This window comes from Corapipo altera, unplaced genomic scaffold (assembly GCF_003945725.1).
Source record: "Corapipo altera isolate COAL_440 unplaced genomic scaffold, ASM394572v1 61286, whole genome shotgun sequence".
NCBI lineage: Eukaryota > Metazoa > Chordata > Aves > Passeriformes > Pipridae > Corapipo > Corapipo altera.
In genome coordinates, this window is record NW_020884907.1 from 1,763,435 (window position 1) to 1,782,454 (window position 19,020).

Consider the following 19,020-nt stretch of genomic DNA (forward strand, 5'->3'; position numbering starts at 1 on the left):
TGTCTTTGGAACAAAATCTCCGTATTTTTTATTTTATTATTTATTTTAATGTTTGTAATGGTACTGTAGTCTAGGTCAGGCTTGGTAAAAGTACTCATTCATATTTCAAATTTGTAAATCTAGCATTCACTTTTTCTGCTTTTTTTCAAGTCAACACTTTTTATTTAATATACTAGATATTAGTAGGGTTGGTTGTGATGATCATGGTAATTTTTGTCAGTATCTGGAGATCTTCCTTCTCCAGAGTTTGTGAGACTGCTCTTAAATCTTTTAGCCAATCAAAATGGCATTTTTGAGCCTTTTATCATTCTCTTGTTCTCTAACAGAACACTGTTGTTTGTGCTCTTAATTTTGTTACTGCCTTTCTAACTTTTTAATGAATGTGCATTCCTTATTTTAGACTTTCATCCTTGAATGTTGCATTCCTGTGCTAATTGGATGATTCTGCTCACTGTTGTTTCCACAAGTTTCTCCAGTGTTTAATGTTTTTCTCCATTTTAATCTGTATTTAGTTTCTAATAAAACTTCCAAGAAGATAGGAAGAAATTTTGTCTCAGACATTGCAGTACTCAATGAACTGGCTCTGTGAGGGTGTTAGAGACATTATAAATGTAAGAGAAAATAAAATTAATGCAAGTAACAGGAGACTCAAAAAGTCTGAGAGCACAGTTTTACTTTTGTATAACTAACCTTCATTTCCATACTAAATGCTTTTTACCATTTTAGCTCCTTGATTCTATTCCCTCTTTTCAAAAGTTTCAAAAATTTTAAAATTTAAAAAGTTTCTGTCTCCAGTGTAAGAAATATATTACTTTTTCCTACTTTGCAAGAACTTCCTTTCATGCTTTTTCTTCTAGAAGTTTTTATAACTCCCATCATTTTTTTGCCTTTTCTATCTGGAACCCCTGTTTGCTTGTTATAGAAGTGTTCTGATGCACTTCTAAGCATGGAGAAAAAGTCCTTTTCCAGTACTATTGCTTGATTTTAAACTGTAGACATCTATTATCTCTGTAAATACTTCTGTACTTCTGAGTATATTGTGTTTTACATGGATAGGATACATCGACCGTGCTGTTTAATTCTTCACTGACATGCTGTAAGTAGCCAAAGTTTTATTCTTGTTTCTTTTTTGAATTTATTTTTTTTTTTTTTTTATTTTAGGCATATGCATCAGGATGTGATATTGTGGTACTAGGGACTGACTTTGAACGATTACAGATAATCCCTGGAGCAAAACATGGAAACATTCAAGTGGGATGTGTGGACTGCTCAATGCAACAGGGGAAGGTATGTAAACCAGTGTTTCTAACAGTGTTCTAGCAATGTAATGTTAAGCACCTTCTCAGGAGTGTGGATACTTGCAAGTTAAGGCAAATACACTACAGGGAGTAGTAAAATGGCTGATTCCTTTCTGTCTTGTAGTAAGCAACAGAATGAATGTAAAATGGATATGAGATTTTAGGAGATATGTAGGACTGCACAGAAGGCTATAGATATAAGGCTGCATAGAGGACATGGCAAGAATTTGGCTAAAAGATGACTGAGTTGGAAGCGAAGGTAATTTATTCACTATGGCTTTGAGCTAATGGGCATGTTGTTGACGTGCTTTGGCATGTTAGTGGCTGGCAGCAGATGAGTGCTTCTACAAAAATCACTTTCAGATCATCCAGAAATATGACATCTGTTTCCAGCAATTCATAAAGGCTTAAAATTGCTATTGAATTCTTAGCTTTTCTTTTTCTTATGTAGGTAACCTTCATCAGAAATGTTGTATTTTAGGCAGTGTTGGGTTTCAAGTCCATTTAACAGAGCTCTTTCCTAATTTTTCTGTCAGAGTAAAAAAGAAATAACCAGGTAATTCTGTCCATTGGCATGTCAGTGGGATTAAGTATTGACCAATTCAGTAGGAACTGGTCTGAAGTGTCTGGATAAATATTTGCTCATATAAGAGGGGTTTTCTACCTTTTTTATTTCTTTAAACCTGTCCTAGTGAGGAAATAATGTTAGCTTTCTTCACATTACTACAAGCCTTATGAGTTCATAAGAGCTTTGATTAGGTTCTGGTGTCCATCTTGAGGCAAAACCTCTGATGGAAACCAGTTCAAGTTTACATGTGAAGTCCATGCTAATGAGTCCCTAGCCACTCCCTGTTCCTGCTTTTTAGCAGTTGAGTGATGAACTCTTGCAATGGTAGTGAAGGAACACAAATGAAAACGAGGAAGATGTTCTTCTCTGTGTCTCTGGTATCTCATAGCCATAAAGTCTGCCTGGGTTTCTCCACTGGCTGCTGTTAACTAGAAACTTGGTTTTTGAGTTCACTGGGCATATATTAAGAGATGGTGAAACACACATGCAGATCACGCATCACAGTTAATCATAAAAAATATTTCTGTAAATTTGCAAGGTCATCTTGACTGCATGATATTAGTTATTTATGCATTTAAAGGACAAACTGTCCTTGAATTGTAAATTAACACATGTGAATATATCATACTATAAGGCTTACTAAGCTTCAGAATTTTTTTGTTTCCTGAGTAGACTTATGAGGTCATGGTGATTCTGCAAGTCTGTATTGTTTGCTGTCAGCAAACTGGATGTATTTGCAGAGTGCTGAAACACTAAGCACTGATTGGCTAGGAATTAGCTTATTGACCAGACTGATCAGTGCATTTCCAGTTCACTGTTGTAGGGTTGGAATTTTTTCTTCCACCTTTTTCATCAGTACTGACACACAGATTTCTCTTTGGTTTACGAAACAAAGTGTTGGACTACTGCATCACTCTCAGCCTCCTATCTTCAGAGAAGTACTCCAGCTCTCTGACCATTTTTGTGTTCCTTTTCTGGATCTGCTTCAACCTATTCTTGTATTCCTGGTGCTGGGAACACTGAATGTGGTACTCAGGTGGTGTCTCACTAAAGCAAGGATTATCACCTCCCTCACTCTGCTAGTCACATTCTTTTGGTGCAGCCCAGGACACAATTGGCTTTCTGGGCAGCAAACCCATGTTGCCGCCTCATGTACAATTTTTTGTTCACCAGTATCCTCCGGTCCATTACTGCATGGCTGCTCTCAATCCTTTAATTTCCCTAGTCTGTGTTGATAGTCGGTATTGACTGACTGAGGTGCAGGACCTTGCACTTGGCCTTGTTGAGCTAGATGAGGTTCACATGGGCTCTCTCCTGAAGTCTCTCATGGTCCCTCTGGATGGCATCCCTTCCCTTCCTCCAGTGTGTTTACTGCACAACACAGCTTGATGTGGTCTGCAGACTTACTGAGGGTGCACTCAGTCCTACTGTCCATGTCATTAGGAATGACTGTAGTGTCCTATGATGCAGTAATGCTTCCCTGCATATCTCATTTCTAATAGCACAACTTGGGACTACTATAGGCTTTTATTTGGTGTCTGAGTAATTATTGTAGTTTGGGAAATTCTTCAACAAGTTGTCATTATTTCTTTTGGCAACATCTTCTCAGTGAGGACTAGGCCAAGTGGCTGTATGATTATGGAAGCCTATGTAAAGTTTTAAGTGTGTAGCAGTTGCTCTAGACACTGTAAGTTTAGCATTTTGGAATGCTAATGTTCATTTGTCTTAAAAACCCACTAAACAATAAAATATGGAAAAAGTGTCCATGTTTGCTGTTGGGTGTGGAACAGAGTTATTAGAGAATAAAAGAGTAAGTAAGGTAATTAAAAGAATTAGAGAAGGAAAATATTAATGAGATGGAAAGTGCCTGAAGAAACTTTTTCCTTGCAAATGTGATAAAATTACTCTTGGCATTTTTGGGTCAGGCTGATGTTTAGGTTGTTAGTGTGATAGAAATTTATTTAACTATCTGCTCTTTTAATGCAGAGGTTTCTCTTGAAGCTATAGATCTATGGATTGTAGGATTTGAATGAATCTGTACGTTTGTACAGATCATGTACATCTGTATTTCACCACCCACCCCCCCACCATGGCTAGACTTCGCGAATGAAGATTAGGGAAAGGTCTCTACCTGTGTTTGACACAAGCACGCTGGTGGCTAAAAAGGCCAATACGAGACAGGCACGTCCAGTTGCAAAAGGCACAGCAGAAAGACTCCTTAGGTGGTAAATTCTGCAAGGCACGATTCTTTCTGCGTTGTCTTTTCTCCTCAAGAGTGATCCTGTGTGCGTTCTCAAAAGCATCGGCAGTGTTATAGATGGTGTGTCTCCAGACCTTCCAATTGGAGGCCAGAGTAGACCAGTTATGTTGATCAACATGGCCAAGGCTGAGATGTTGTTTCAGGGAGTCCTTGTATCTTCTCTTTGGGGCTCCTCTCATGCGGCAGCCGGTGGCAAGTTCACCATAAAGCAAGATCTTAGGGAGGCGGTGGTCCTTCATCCTGGAGACGTGTCCTGCCCGGCACAGCTGTGTTCTCATCAGCATGGCCTCAATACTTGTGACTGCTGCTTGTTCTAGAACAGATGTGTTGGTCACATAATCTGACCAGTGGATGTTTAGGATTGTAGGGAGGCAGCGTTGATGGAAGCATTCTAAGAGACACAGGTGGTGGTGGTAGATGACCCATGATTCAGAGCCATATAAGAGAGTAGACAGCACTGTGGCTCTGTAAACACTGATCTTTGTACTTTTCTTCAAGTGTTTATTTCGCCAAACTCTTTTTATGAAGCTTTCTGAAGGCACTGTATGCCTTTGCTAACCTGTTGTCTCTCCCTCTCTGTCAATCTTACCATCCGAGGAGATGAGGCTGCCTAGGTAATTTAATCTGTATTTAAAGGATCTGTAAATAACGATGAGTATGAAAGTTTATTACTTTTTTTTTGAAAGCTTTCGTGGTTGATATATGACTCTGTTTATTGTTTTTAAAAGAAAACTATGAATACTTTCTAAGTCCGAATTTTACAGAAATAGGTACTTAACTCTTACAGCATATCATAACTGTAGATATTCTTTTAACAGCAAGCACCACTTGAGAATGCAGGATGTTCATTTTGCATGATGTATGCAAACTCCTTAATTTTTGTAAATCTGTATTTCAGGTAGTTCTAGGTAACATTTCCTCGTGACAGCTCACTCAGGCTCTCTACCTGACGTCTTTAGCATACATTTGACTTGTTTAGGCTCTTCCTAACAAGTCTTTTAGGCTTGCTTTTGTATAGATATCTTGTGATCAAATACTCTTAATTTTGTCCTAATACAAGTTTGAGATGGCTGGTAACCACTGATAAAATAAGTCTTTGAACTACCAATTAAAGCTGACCATATTGCAACTTTTTTGGAAATATTTTATGTTAGCCTTGAATAGTAGTTCTGTTTGCAGTTCTCTGCATTGGGTGTTTTGCTTGTGTAGTTTGGGTCTTCTGAATTAACTTTTTATGAGGCAGCATGTTCTAATGCTGGGGAAGTGCACAAAAGCACTGTGAAGCAATATTGGTTCTGTGTTTGAGAAGGTGAACTCTGCAGACTCTTTTGAGTCTTTATGTAATTTAATATGGAAATAATATTGCTAATAATCTAGGGTTTTTTTAAAGAAAATCTCATGTCCACCTATAGTCTCAGTAGTTCATCACAATCAATGAGTAAGGATTATATTTTTATTATCTACACTAGTTCATGATTTTAACCAGATATCCTTTTTCTGTTATCAAAAGGAAATATGGATATGAGCTTCAAATTTGTCTACAAGGAGGGTTAAAAGTAAAATCAACCATTTGAATTTTATTCTTGTTCAATAGCTTATTTCTTCTGTGTGTGTTTTATGTACATATAAATATAAACTGCTTTAGATTGCAGCTTCTTATGGAAAGGTGATTTGTATCTTTGAACCAGTCAGCCTCTTGAAGCAGAACAGCAGTCATCATAATGTAAGTATTGCATCACTCCTTGATTTGTTTGAGCAGTTATAAAGCCCATATCATTTTTCTGGTTTGCTTTAAAGTTGAAGATTTTTTCGATATCTTCTTTTAATGCTAGAATAAGGTGGTTCTTGGGAAGTGAAAATGGTGGGATAAGGACAGAGACCTGTTATTTGAAATAGTTTTAACAAAGAAGGTTTTACTATATTGCTTCGTAGTACTTATTTATGTAGCCCTGCAGCTCATAACTGAAATATTCTAGAACTCAAAAAAACATACACAGCCCTGTTCTGCAAATAGTGTAGCCATTACAATAGGAATTCCTTTTTCATGTGTTTTACAGTTGTTACTTTAACTTTTGCTTATTAAACTACATGCTTTTGGCCAAATCTATAATAGTTTCAAAAATCTGTGGCTTTTTTAGAATATCTGACTGAATGCTTATATTTCAGTGTTAGAATGTTGAATAAGAACAGTATTTACTCAGCATAATTCAGTGATTAACATCCAGAATCTTAGTTTCTAAATAATAATACGACTTAGAGCAAGTTATTTAGCCATGCTTCTTACATGAAGAGTAATATATAGTCAGAAGCATTAGATTCTAATTAAAGTCAGTTTGATTATATGAGAACTTTGACTTGCAGTTGCTCAAAGAGCTTCTCTCTCCCTTTTCATGGATTTGATCTCTCCATTTGTATTAACAAATTGTTTATATGGCCATCTAGTGGATTGCCTTCTTTGTACTAACAAACTCAGTCACGTGATTCCTGATGTATTTGTAAGTTTGTGGTATATTATATATTAATTAAGTAGCTGGCATTGAATATATAAATATATATAATGATTTATATAACTGAAAAGCAGTGGAATAAAATAATGGTAAAATGTGAGTTGCTAAGCTCATACGAACATTTTAGAAGTACTACTCTCATTTTTGGGCGTTGGAACCATTGAATCCATCCTGAATGTTTTTCTAGGCTGGTAAACAGTACACTTAGCTTGAAACTTCAAAGTTAGTGTAGTAACTGTAGGCAGGAGAGGAAGCACTCACCATCCATGATTTGCTTTCAAATGTGTATAATTGAAGAAATATTCTGTTACTTCATTCTTTCAGTTAGCCTCTCTGCAATATTTTGTTCCAGGTTATTTTAAGATTGTGTCTGTCTTACATTTACCAGAATGTACAGATTCTTAAAAAAACCCAAACCCAACAAAAAAACAGCTAGCTTCAGAAATGTTTTGTTTAGATCCTTATTAGCAGATACTTCTTTCTGTTTTCTGCCAAACTTTGAGAGATTGAGCAGTCATATTTTAACCTTCACATCTATTCAATGTGATATTTTTGGGCTGGGGGATGATTACTTTAAAATAGTCTGTCTTTGAGAATTAAGAGAAAAACATGTTGGCTCTTAATATTATTTTGAGTAATGTATTCAGTTTCTTCTGTAATTCAAGGCATAAAATCTTTGCAGTCTACTATGGAAACAGACCACATAAATGTTTTGTGAATTTAATTCTCAATATGTTCCAGTGAGTGAACTAAAAACTAAAGATAATTGACTGTCCTGTTGTATATTAAAAAAGAGGGAGAGGGAGGAGGGAGGAACAATGCTGTATGTTATCTTAACCTTATTGAAACCCTCTAATTCAACAATGGCATGGATATCAAACACCAGGTGCATTTAATACATTTCATTTTTTATATATCTTTTCTTTGTTCCAAAATAAAATTGCACTTCCCTACTGATGGTTATTTTATGTATGGAAGTTTTTTCAATCTATATTTTTTAAGTAGGAAGTTAGAAACTTCTATATGTATGGTCATATTAGTGAAAAACTATTTTGTTTCAAAGACAGAATGAATGAATTTTTATTAGATAAGCAGTAACATATTTTAAACATCTGTCATGGTTTGAGATAGCCCCAAAATCCAATTCCCTAGCTCCATCCCCCCTCCCACATCTCAACCTAATGTGAGATGGGTTTTTTTTCCAGACAAAACACAACCAGACTCAGAATGGGGGAAAGGGAATATATTACAATGACTGTACAAATAAATACTATAACACATTATACACACGATCACAACTATCTCTACCATGACATATAGTATTTACAAAGGATCAGATCTCTTCTCCCCTCCAAATAAAAGTCCAGGAGGGAAAGAAGGACAGATCCCTTCCAGTCTCTCAGGAATCTCTTCTAAGGCAGCAGGTCTCCTCATCTCATGCATGCAGCAGTAACTGGATTGTTGTAGCTGGATCTCTGTTCAATACACACAAGGGGGTCTCCAAGCCCCTCAGCTCTCCTTCGGTCCAAGCGAAGGCCTCACCTGTGGGCTGCCAGCAGGGACCAGACTCGCGTCACCACAGGTATATCACGAAATGCAGGGGCATCTTCGTGAAAGTCCCTTCCTCGGGGGATTGAAATTCCCCTTTGCAGAGCTCCGTGCTCTGTCTCAAGGCTGCTAGCTTAGCAGCAGCAGCAGCGAGGGGGGCCAAGGTCAACCCCCCCCCCCCCCCCGCATTCCTTCTCCGTCCCGGTCCAGCTTCCCAGGACGCCTTTGAGCTTCTTAGCTCCTCTCTGCAAGTGCTGTAGCACTCCAAGGCTCTTTCAAGCAAGAGTCCATCATCTTCCTCCTTCCAGGAGGTCTTAAAGGAGTTTGGGGGGTTTGGTACAGTTCCTACCCCCAGAACTCTGAAGTTCTACTGCGGGCTCTCTCTTCTGCTGCTTCCTCCGGTTCAGTTCTTATCTGTCCTGGCTCTTATCCAGAGTCTCTGGACACTGCCACCGCTTCTGCTCTGTCTCTGTAGCCCCCAACTGGGGCTGGGGGGGGCCCCAGAGGCCCCGAGGGGCTCCGGGCCCCTTTCCTCGTGGCTCCTACAACATGGCTACTTCTTCTACCAACCAAACTACAACCCTTCTCTTCCGGTGCTTGTGATATGTTTACATTTCTGCAGGAGCGCTAATTGGGCAGAACTTCAAAACTTCCAGGGGTCTCCACCCCTGGGGGTTACCACTTTTTCAGCCTCTGGGGGAAAACAAGGTTCAAACCACTACAACATCCTTCATAAAAGTTGGAGAATGCAGTGAAGATGTTTTATTTCTATTATTAATAGAAGGAAGTGTTTTCATGCTCATGTTTGTGAATGCTTAAAATTTCAGGTGCTACATTATCAGTGGCAGAAGAGTGCTCAGATCACACTGGAAGCCATAGTACATAATCTAACATGGGATCCCACAGGTAGGAATAGAATAAAAGAAACATCTGTCTGTTTGATGCTAATTTCTTATATAAGTTTTACCATTCTTTAAGGGACAAGGAAAAGATTTTTGTTTTGTCCTAGCATGATGGAGAACACCAAGTGGAGTGAAATCTACCCTTTGTCACTTATTACAGGAGAACCAAAATACTAAGTGCATCTATATGGTCTGACTTGATTGTTCTTGTCTCAGCAGTTTCTAATGTTTATAACCACGGATTAAATGGCAGTGGTTGTTGAGAAAGAGGAGAGTCTACAGTAGGTGTTTCTTTTAGGCAATTGCTAAGATTTGGTTAACTTTCACAATTTGAACTGTAGATGCTCAAATGTACCAAAAAAATCTAGAAAAGGTATATCTGCCATATTTTGTTTTACAGTTTCAGCTTTCCAAAACTTTTTTCCTCTTTCTCTTTAAAGAAGTCTATATCTTCCTACTCTTTTTGGAGTTAGATTATTATAAATATTTGTTTTAGGTACTCGCCTGTTGACTGGTTCCAGTTGTCTTCAACTTTGGTCCAATGTTCCTTTGGAAAACCCTTCTGACAATGACAGTACAGAAAGAACAGATATTGGACTTGGAGAGTGGAGATGTATCTGGCAATGCAAGTAAGAAATGCATTTAAAACCAAGTCATTCCTGCTTCCTTGCTTATTCATACCTTTCAGATAAAATATCTAATGTAGTTCAGTGAAGTTATATTGCATGCTGTTATTTGATAAATTTGATGTGTGATAAACTTGAATTGTGTCTGCCTTGACTGTGTGATGTTTCTTTCTTCTTACAAGATCAGTTGTAACTGGTTTTGGGGTAGTTCGTGTTCTTAGGCAGTTCTTCAGTTATACTGAGCACCAGTAAAATATTGAGGGGAGTAATGATGGAGGGGTATAGACAGATGCTCACAGGCCAATATGGTCAGCAAAATGTCCGCTTTATTAGAAGAAAGACACCTTATATACTGCTTATGACACTCAGTTCTTGTTCACACTACATTGGATACATAAGGAAAACATACTTTGTTGTCCACTGCTAATTGGATCACAACAGATGATCATAGGAGATGAGAAAACCTGCCAAAACTCCTCCTTGGCATTTGGCAAAAAGCCACCTTTGTTCTAACTTCAGCTCCCGCAGCCATTTTAACTAACTGTTCACACTCAAATATGCTAAAGCAAGACTCATGGAAATGCAAGGGAAATTGTTCACACAATCTCAGTATACCGACAGGGGGGGTGCTACTATTGAAACTATCCCAGTAGACACTGTTCCTTGTACAAGAAGTAAGGTGAAAGGTGCACAATTGAAAATTATTGTACTTGCAGCTTTCTTCTGTGTTCTGTGTAACATCTCCCTCCTTTCACACACCTTTTACTGTTTCTGTGTTATGGATATTTGGAACAGTCATGCCAAGGTTGATACATTCTGGTTTACTGTGTCTCTCTCTGAATGCTCTTCTTGTATTCATGTTGATTTTAGTATTTGCGTCTGTGTATTGGTAGAACAGTTTTAGTTTAATGCTTCAGTTTATAAGATAGTTTAAATGACAGTCCTTCCTGCTATAGGAAGACTTTTCTAGTATCTTGGGTGCACTATTTGCTTGGAAGCACTGTTCACTTGGCAGTCTCCTAAATGAGTTTCCCAAAGTGGCTGGCTGGACGGGCTCACCTGAGGTTATGCTTCATGAGGCTTTTAGCATTGCTTGGGCAGTTCTCTGGATGAACCAGAACATCTTTTTTTTAATCATTCAGTTGTTTCTTTTTCTCTGTAGTTGAACTTTTATCAAGGATGTGTTTAAAATCCCAAGATCATCCAAATGACAACTGAAAAATTTCTCTTTGCATACAATGAACTTTCTAAATATAAGAGGTTGAAGATTTACTCTTTATTGTGACACCTTTGGTTTCTCATCTTTCATCCTAATAAGGGGAGAAGTCAGTCTGCAGATGGAATGCCGTAGGGTATGGCTTTAGAATCTGGGGTTGTGGTACAGTAGTCAAGATCATACAGGTAGTGCTTTTCCTCTGTCTCTTCTATAATATGTTTTGCATTTTTGTCAGGTATAAAGACTTACAGAAGTCATCTTAGCTCTCCACCTGTTTTCCTCTTTAAAACTTTTTTAAAGTTTTGTTCGAGGCAGAACTAAGTGTTTTCTCCTTTGAACTAGTAGGTCCTCGGAAGGGTCAACATAACTTGCCTTCTCTGTTCACCTTTTATGCCTGTATGTTTTCTGGCATTTTTACTGCAGTTAGATTTAGAATAGGTTTTTCTTAAGGGGTGATTTTGTGTTACTACTCTTTGCCAGAATAATTTTTAGTGTCTGAAGGAAACATTCCCAAATGTCTTTGTATTTGCCCGAGTAGGAGAATTTTGCTTAAACCCAAGTGGATTTCTTTGATACATGGCTCTTGTAATTGCCTTGCTGTTGTTACTGCACACAATAAATGCATCATGCTTTTGTTGACCTCTTGGCGAACTTAATCCTTCCTGAAAATTAGGACTCAACAACTTGTTATATATATCTAATAAATTCAAGATGAAAATGTACACTGCATCTGTGCTGCACAATTAAATTCCTGTATGTACTTGTTGCCGTTAACAAGCCTGTCACTTAGGCAACAACTCAGTTCTTCAAAACCTGTAAAAGGAGCTCATATATTAGTATTTCCAATTAAAGTAAAACACTACAGAAATGAACCACATAATTAGGTTTAGAATATTTTAATGTGGCATCTTGTATCACTGTGACCATTTGTGTAAAAACTACTTTCACATACTTCTTAACTTCATTGTTCTTTTTACACCTTTTTGTTTTCTGGAGTTGTAGGACGTATAAGAAATGGAGCTGTCTTTCAGTTAAGTTGGAAGATAATATGGGACAACAGACATTAGTTTGAAATCCAAATGATTGCAAAATGGAAGTAGAACAGTTTAATTTGTTAGCTGTTTTTCATTTATGATATTTTTGAATATTGGATACTGTATCACCCTCAGGTTTTCTGGTTTTCTTGTGTGACCACAACAATATGTTGCACGTGAGTTTACCTTCTAGTCCTTTTGTACTTTGTTAAAACTTAGTTGTGTCACAAAACACAATATACACTTGTATTTAATAATCAAATGACTTTCCTAATTTCAAGGAGAAAAAACTTGTTTAGAATTCTAAGAAAGTTCTTAAAAATTTTTTTCTTTCTGTCTTTTTTTCATAGAACTGCTTCTCAAGTTTGTTTAATGAAATTCTCACCAGATGGGGAGTTTTTTGCAACTGCTGGAAAGGTAAGCTTTTTCTTTTCCTGATGGTATTGTACCAATTCTGATAAACTATTAAAGCAAACAAACAAAACCACATTTTAAAAAAAGGCACCTATTTAATTAAAAAATTCTTTTTTTCTATTTTTGGTGTATCTGGCTATGCATCTTTAAGTTTTAGTAAACAGGAATCTGGGAGAAAAGCAGTTTGAAGTAGGGAGGCAACACACTACATATTCTCAGCTTACTATTTTAAAATACCCATTTTTACTTGGTACCAAATTATAAGACATCAGAAAAAAAAGAGTTGGGGAATGGGGGCAGATCTGTGGATGAGATCGCTGCTGGATATCATTTTAGTGAGGAAATACATTCAGGATTTCGCTATTACTGTGACACCATTAATAAAAAAGAGCTCTCTCATATGCTTTTGTGCAAACGTGTCTGTATGGCTATTTCTGTACATAGAAGAGAATTCACACTCTCCTCTATAGGTATATTCAGGCATCATTAATGTCAGTGTTTGGGACCAGTCTCAGAGTTTACTTCTGTGTGCAGCACTGGGCAGTTTTAACAGCAAAATAAGCAAAAAAAATTAACGCAAAAAGTCAGTCTTGTCTTTTCTCTTCCTGAAACTAACAAACTAATCTTTTATTTATACTCCAAAACTTGTTGTTGAGGTTTGTAAGAGAATAATGTCCTAAAAAGTCAAAGCAGAAAAAAAAAAATCAAGATTGTGTGGAAGATAAGTGAACAAACGTGACAAGTACATGCAAGAATTTATATCACTTGTTAAGGAATTTGAGTGAGATTATTCTGCAAATAATACTATTGTCTTTATTTGAGGGGAGAGTCACACTGCCATTAATCAGAGTTAGAATAAGAATGTCCATATCCATCTTGTGAGAATTTATGGAATTACCGAAGTAGATTGTGGAACAAACATACTGACTTCAGGTTATTGTTTTTAAAAAAGTAACTGAAAACAGTATAAGTGGTTTTGCACAGGTTAGCAGATGCAGGTAGGCATTGAGTCTGTGCTGCCAACTACAGAACCTAGCAAAGGCTGCACAGTTATTACAAAGGAAACGAAATGCTAGTGTGTGAAATTAATTGGGGCAATGCAATTGCTAAGGTTAGTGAAAACCTGGTTTAAGTGTCACAGAATCCTGAGCAGTAGTAACCTGACTGAATGAGTTTCAGATTGAGGAATGAAAGACAGTTTTGCAGTCTGGTCTGGTCTGTCTTGGAAGCATGAATGAAAAATGAGTGTGTACATGTAAAGAATGGTTAGAACAGTATTTAATTTAGTAATAGAGTGTGGAACTTTGGTGTTTGGATCATAATGTGCCTTAATACATGCTTGAAAAACAAAGATTCAAGGATGGTTCAGTCTGCAAATGAACCTTGCTTTTGAAAGGTAGTTGTTGTGCATATTTTCATGATTCACTTATGTGCATCAGGAACAGGTGAGTAATGCATATCTTGATTAGTTGTGTTTGTTTTTTGCTTTAAACTTGCCATTTCAGGTCATCATGCTTGCTCGGAAGAGTAACTTTTAAGGCATTTGCTATCTTTAAAGAAGAGATAAAGATGTAATAAATCTGTAAAATAACCTAGATTTCTTTTTCTAGAGAAACTATATTACAACTGACTAGAAGTTGTAATAGAGTACTAGACTTCCTTGATGATAAATTATATTCTGTATAATAACGAAGAAGCAAGTCCTCAAGCTCCATTCTTTTTTTCCTTATTTGGATGTTACAGTGGTTGCTATATGTTCTGTGGTGCCTTTAGCCATTTGCTGACTGAAAGAGTGATTCCAGCCATGTTTCTTTCAGATAACTATTAGTTACAAAAATTGTCTGAGTACATGTTTTGTTAAAAAAAAAAAAGTTCTATCATTGTCAGCAATATAAATTTTATGTATTACACTTTTTTTGGTGGGTAGGAGTTAGTATTTATTTTGTAAGTCAAGTTTTAATGGATTCCAGTGTTATAATTTGATAGAATTACTGAAAAATTAATTAATCTGCAAATAACTTCTGTAGGGGTAATACTCTTGCAGAATTTTTGACTAGAATGTTTTGTGTCCTGTTGTGTTTTCTTACGTTATAAATTACTGAATAAGTAAGAAAAATTAATAACCAGGAAAATTAATAACGTATTTTTTTACCATAAATGCTTAAGTCGGTTACCTACCTGGAGAATCTTCAAACACATCTTTATTTCTCTGTCTTGTTTCTTCATTTAGTTTTTTGTGAGGGGCAATGCTGGTGAGCAAAACAAACTCCTCCTCCTCCTCCTCCCAGTAGGGTCATTGGTTGATACAGTATTTCAATGCCATTCATATTTAATAGCTGATCAACGACATGAATCTAGATTCAGATTAATTTGTCTAGTCCTTGAAGGCATAATCAATTTATGTGTGTATCTGACAAAAGCAGATCGAGCAGTGCTGAGCTTGATTTTTGACACGGCATCTATGACCTTTGTGTGTTCATCTAACACTTAAACTTGTGCTGCGGGGTTTTGGCTCTTTTCTGCCAAGGTACAATTACTTGTGTTAAGATTTGAATACCATTTCAAGCTAATGCAGCTTGAATTTTTGTGGTTAAAAATTGGCAACTAATCAGGAGGACCAAAATTAAATCCTGTTAGTAATGGCAAGCAAGTTAAGTGGAAGCTTTCCTACTGTGTTTTCTTTAAGATCAAGTCTTGAAGTTGTATTTACTGAACTTGTTTCTGTAAATTGTACTGAATTTGTTTCTCTGTGTTACTCTGATCACAAAAGTATTTTAAAGACGAATGAAACCTCAAGAGAAAAACCCAGAAGTACTTGAAGTGTGTCATACTCTTATATGAGGTAGTTTTATTTACTGTCTTTTCTTTTTTCCTTTCCACAGGATGACTGTCTTGTGAAAGTATGGTACAACACAGAGAGCTGGCGATCAACCATAACACCACCTGGTGCCAATCCTGAAAACCAAGCAAAAGAAATTGATTTTTCATTTGTTTATTTGGCTCATCCTCGGTCAGTAAATGCATTTTCATGGAGGAAGACCAGTAAATTCATGCCACGGTCAGTAGTTCAAACAACATGACGTTCATAAGTTGCCCAAAAAACCTCCTGAACTATACAGTGTTCTGAGCTGTACAGTCAACAGTCACACAAATTGTATGGTTTACTTCAGTTATTAATTTTATACTGTCTGTGTGTGTTCTTGAGAGGTAAGCATCCTCTTACCTGGAAAAGAACTAGAAAGTTAGGAAAGGAGTCTCACAGACTGACTTAGGCATTGAACTAAATATGAAATCAGCTCTTGGAAAATAGTCTCTTTCCATTGTATTGATTGCACTGTCTGAAATGACCATTCATTCATTTAATCCCAGCTCGTTCTTTCCATCCTAATGGAATCAGAGCAAATCAAAATAAGTCCTCTTCCACAAAAATTCAAGTATTTTCATGTATTTTAATTTTTTTCTCTACCTGGTACAAAACTAGACCTGTGTCAGAAACAGTATCTGGAAATTCAAGTAAAATGATAATTTGGAACTGATATCTTGGGTTTGAGCTTTTTTGGGTGTATGTTCTGATTCAAAATGACCTGTCCCTAATTTCCACTGGTACTTGCAGTCTCAAACTGAAATAGCGTTAGCATTTCTGTGCCCTGCAACCATTTTTTGGCTATATTATTCCAAATAGTAGCCAAATTTACATACCTTTATGTGGAGCAAGTTTATGCTGTCCTTTATACCACCCTTTAAGCAGAAGAGTCTTCATAAAGCCATTACTATAGTTCTTAAATCACTTCTGAAAATCCATCTGCTCCGTGATTCCCAAGGGAGTTTTGTGCTGACAATCTGGTCAGATGATCCATATATCTTTTGAGCCTTAGATAAAGCTCATGTGTAAACTTAGGTGAACTGGAAACCTCATAATCTGCATAGCTTTTTCCAGTGTTTAGGGTAATTGGATTTTTTGGCTATATATGTAACACAAGTTGCATTTGGAAAAATAGTAATTAAGAAAAAATTCTAGCTTTCAATTGGCTGTTGTATCCCTGGTATTACTTGGTTTCTGTCCTTTGTATATGTAATTTTGTAAGTGGTAGATAGCGGTAAGATCTGGAATTAAGAACAGGTATCTAGAATATTATTAGCTTTTTATGTGAAGAGCTTTAAAAGGAAAAACATAAATTTTGCTATTACAAGTATGAATTATTTTTTAAATTGAAATCCACGATTTGCTGTTGCGCTGTTATGTGATGAAGTTTGAGGTAATTTATAGTCAGATACTTGAACAGATAGGAAAGCCTTTGATACATCATTTGTTTTCTTAAGAATATATTGATAAGGTTTTCTTTCATTAGTATATTTAAGTTACTTGGTGCAATTCCAAAAACTGTTTGGAACTGTTGGTTTATTTTGGTGCTATGTAATAGTAAGCAGCTTTTTCATACCTTAAATTTTCTTTCTTTAGTGGTGCTGTCTGCAATGTACTCCTGACTTGCTGTAAGGATAATGTTTGTCGCCTCTGGGCAGAGACTTTATTACCCAATGACAGTTTGTTGTATGGTGGAGGATACAGCAATTGGAGTGAAGCTGTGAACTTCACAAATAACTTCAAGAGAAATATTTCAAGCAAAGAAAAAGTGCAAAGTGCTTTAGAGGTAAGAGCTGAAATTGAACAGTGACAATAAACACTTGTACAAACATGTAATTTTAGGTTTACAATTATAAACTCAGATATGTATCATAAACTGAAATCCTTTATACCAGAGATGTGGATAAAATGCTATAATAGGGTGAGTTTCTTTGAAATCTTTCTTGGGAAATCTAAGCTGACAGCTCTCCTACTGAACTTGTCACATTAGAAGAGACACTGTTCTAAAGTCCCAGCTGCCTGTTTTGGTCTGATGACTGAAGAAAAATGCTTTACAGTATGTAGTTCAGAGGGCTAGGTACAGTATGGAGCATATACTGTATATAGGTTATGTGAAACTCAGAAGTGATGCTGCCTTAAAATGTATGGTAGGGGCTCACTTGTTACCTCTGAAGTTGTGAGATGTTCTCTGACTTCTGCAACTGGAAAAACAGTGATCCTATGGAGGGAATAAAAACAGCCTTTCTGCAGTAGTCCTCAAGTAGAGCAAATTGCTTGTAAACTTTAAGGCAAATGATCCTTGCCAGATAATGTTTTCTAACCGGTGAGAATCAGGAAGAAGGTGAAGCAGTAGTGGTCTTCTGCGAAGTTGTGTAGAGCTTATGTAGGCATTATGCTTTCATCTTAATGGTGTGACGTGTTTAGTATGCTTATAGTGCTTCCTTAGCGCCTACGGCATACATGAAAAATATGACAGGCTGAAAGGCACAACACAGCAAAGAAAGTAGTCAAAAGATGGGAGAGAAGGGAAAAGCTGGAGACAGTTCTGTGTTTCTGTTGAAAATAAGAGGCAGTATTAGAGATCAGAAACTACAATTATATGAGAATTGAGGAAACACTGTTTACGTGGGCATGCTGTGTTAAGATGCAAAGCACTTGCAAAGCAAGTGAAAAGGAATGCCAAGGGTGTAATACTGTCCTTAGTACAAATTGTGTATCTTCGTGTACCTGTATGTGCTTACATAGATGCCTACAGCACAATGGGCTTGAACTAAGTCAGTCTTAAACATAAACTCATTGGGCCCTTATGAAGTGCTGATCGAGTTAGGTCCAAAGTCCAAATCCAATTTTTCAGTCTCTGAAATGGGACTACTCAAATTTGCTGCTTTGTTCAGAATCCTCAGTAAGCATGGTATATGTTTATGAAATACGATAGTATTTTCTGTTTAAGTGTAAAAACTGTATGAACGTTGTCTACACACTTGAATATGAAGTAGTTACTTATGTGAAGGTGTTTTATGGACCCTCATAAATAAATCTGAAGGCATTGCTATCTTTCTGCTGCAGACACCACCCAAACAGTGTAATTTTGCAAGAAACTCCACTAATTCTTTAAAGTAGGTTTTAAACTGAGAAATACAATTCACTAGTTTCTAGAAAACCACTTACAGATGAAATCTGCTTTTTCTTTTTGAAAGGAATTAAAATGACACCTTATTCTTCATGCAGTTAAACCTGAGGCACTTCCGACGAGGAAGGAGGAGGTCAGGTGCTGTTGTAGCACATACTGGATATGCTCTGCATCAACAAGATCCCCATGAAGTTCACAGGAACATTCCTCCTCATGCAAATGCCCTTTGTCACTTCCATATTGCTGCCAGTATCAATCCAGCCACAGGTAAGAAATGTGATCAATCTTTGCTGCAAAATGAACTGCAATTTCTGTTAGGTATGTATTCTCTGTAGAAGCGTAACAAATGTATTTTTACAGTATTTACATGATCATGCAAAATTGCTAGTATGTTTGTTTCATTTATGCATGAAAGAACCTTCTACAGTAATGAAATTATTTGAATAAATTTTCTCTGCAGTAATACTGTCTTTCATTTTGTCATCTTTTAACTGAGATTCATAGTAGTCTAAGATGGAGTAAGGTAAGTATTTGTAACTGGAGCTACAATTTACTCTGAATTGTATATGATACTGGGAGTGCACTGATGTGATGAAAAATTTCCAAGCTGATTAAATTCAGTATGGGACACTAAGTGTGTGAAATAACCACATG

At 36.7% G+C, this 19,020-nt stretch overlaps 1 protein-coding gene across 7 annotated transcripts in view; it reads left to right on the top strand.

Moving 5' to 3' along the window:
• Nucleotides 1-1,161: 1,161 nt before the first annotated feature.
• Nucleotides 1,162-19,020, top strand: part of DMXL1 (Dmx like 1) — a 73,621-nt gene continuing 55,762 nt past the window's right edge. For 4 of the 7 annotated variants that reach the window (XM_027652455.1, XM_027652458.1, XM_027652456.1 and 1 more), the window contains exons 1-8: nt 1,162-1,287; nt 5,779-5,849; nt 9,009-9,087; nt 9,580-9,712; nt 12,310-12,376; nt 15,256-15,431; nt 16,833-17,022; nt 18,465-18,633. In XM_027652455.1, coding sequence (XP_027508256.1) covers nt 1,257-1,287; nt 5,779-5,849; nt 9,009-9,087; nt 9,580-9,712; nt 12,310-12,376; nt 15,256-15,431; nt 16,833-17,022; nt 18,465-18,633 — 916 coding nt within the window. In that variant the 5' untranslated portion in view covers nt 1,162-1,256. Of the gene's footprint in view, nt 1,288-5,771; nt 5,850-9,008; nt 9,088-9,579; nt 9,713-12,309; nt 12,377-15,255; nt 15,432-16,832; nt 17,023-18,464; nt 18,634-19,020 lie in introns of all 7 variants that reach the window. The other 3 variants (XM_027652462.1, XM_027652459.1, XM_027652457.1) reach the window with 2 other exon arrangements.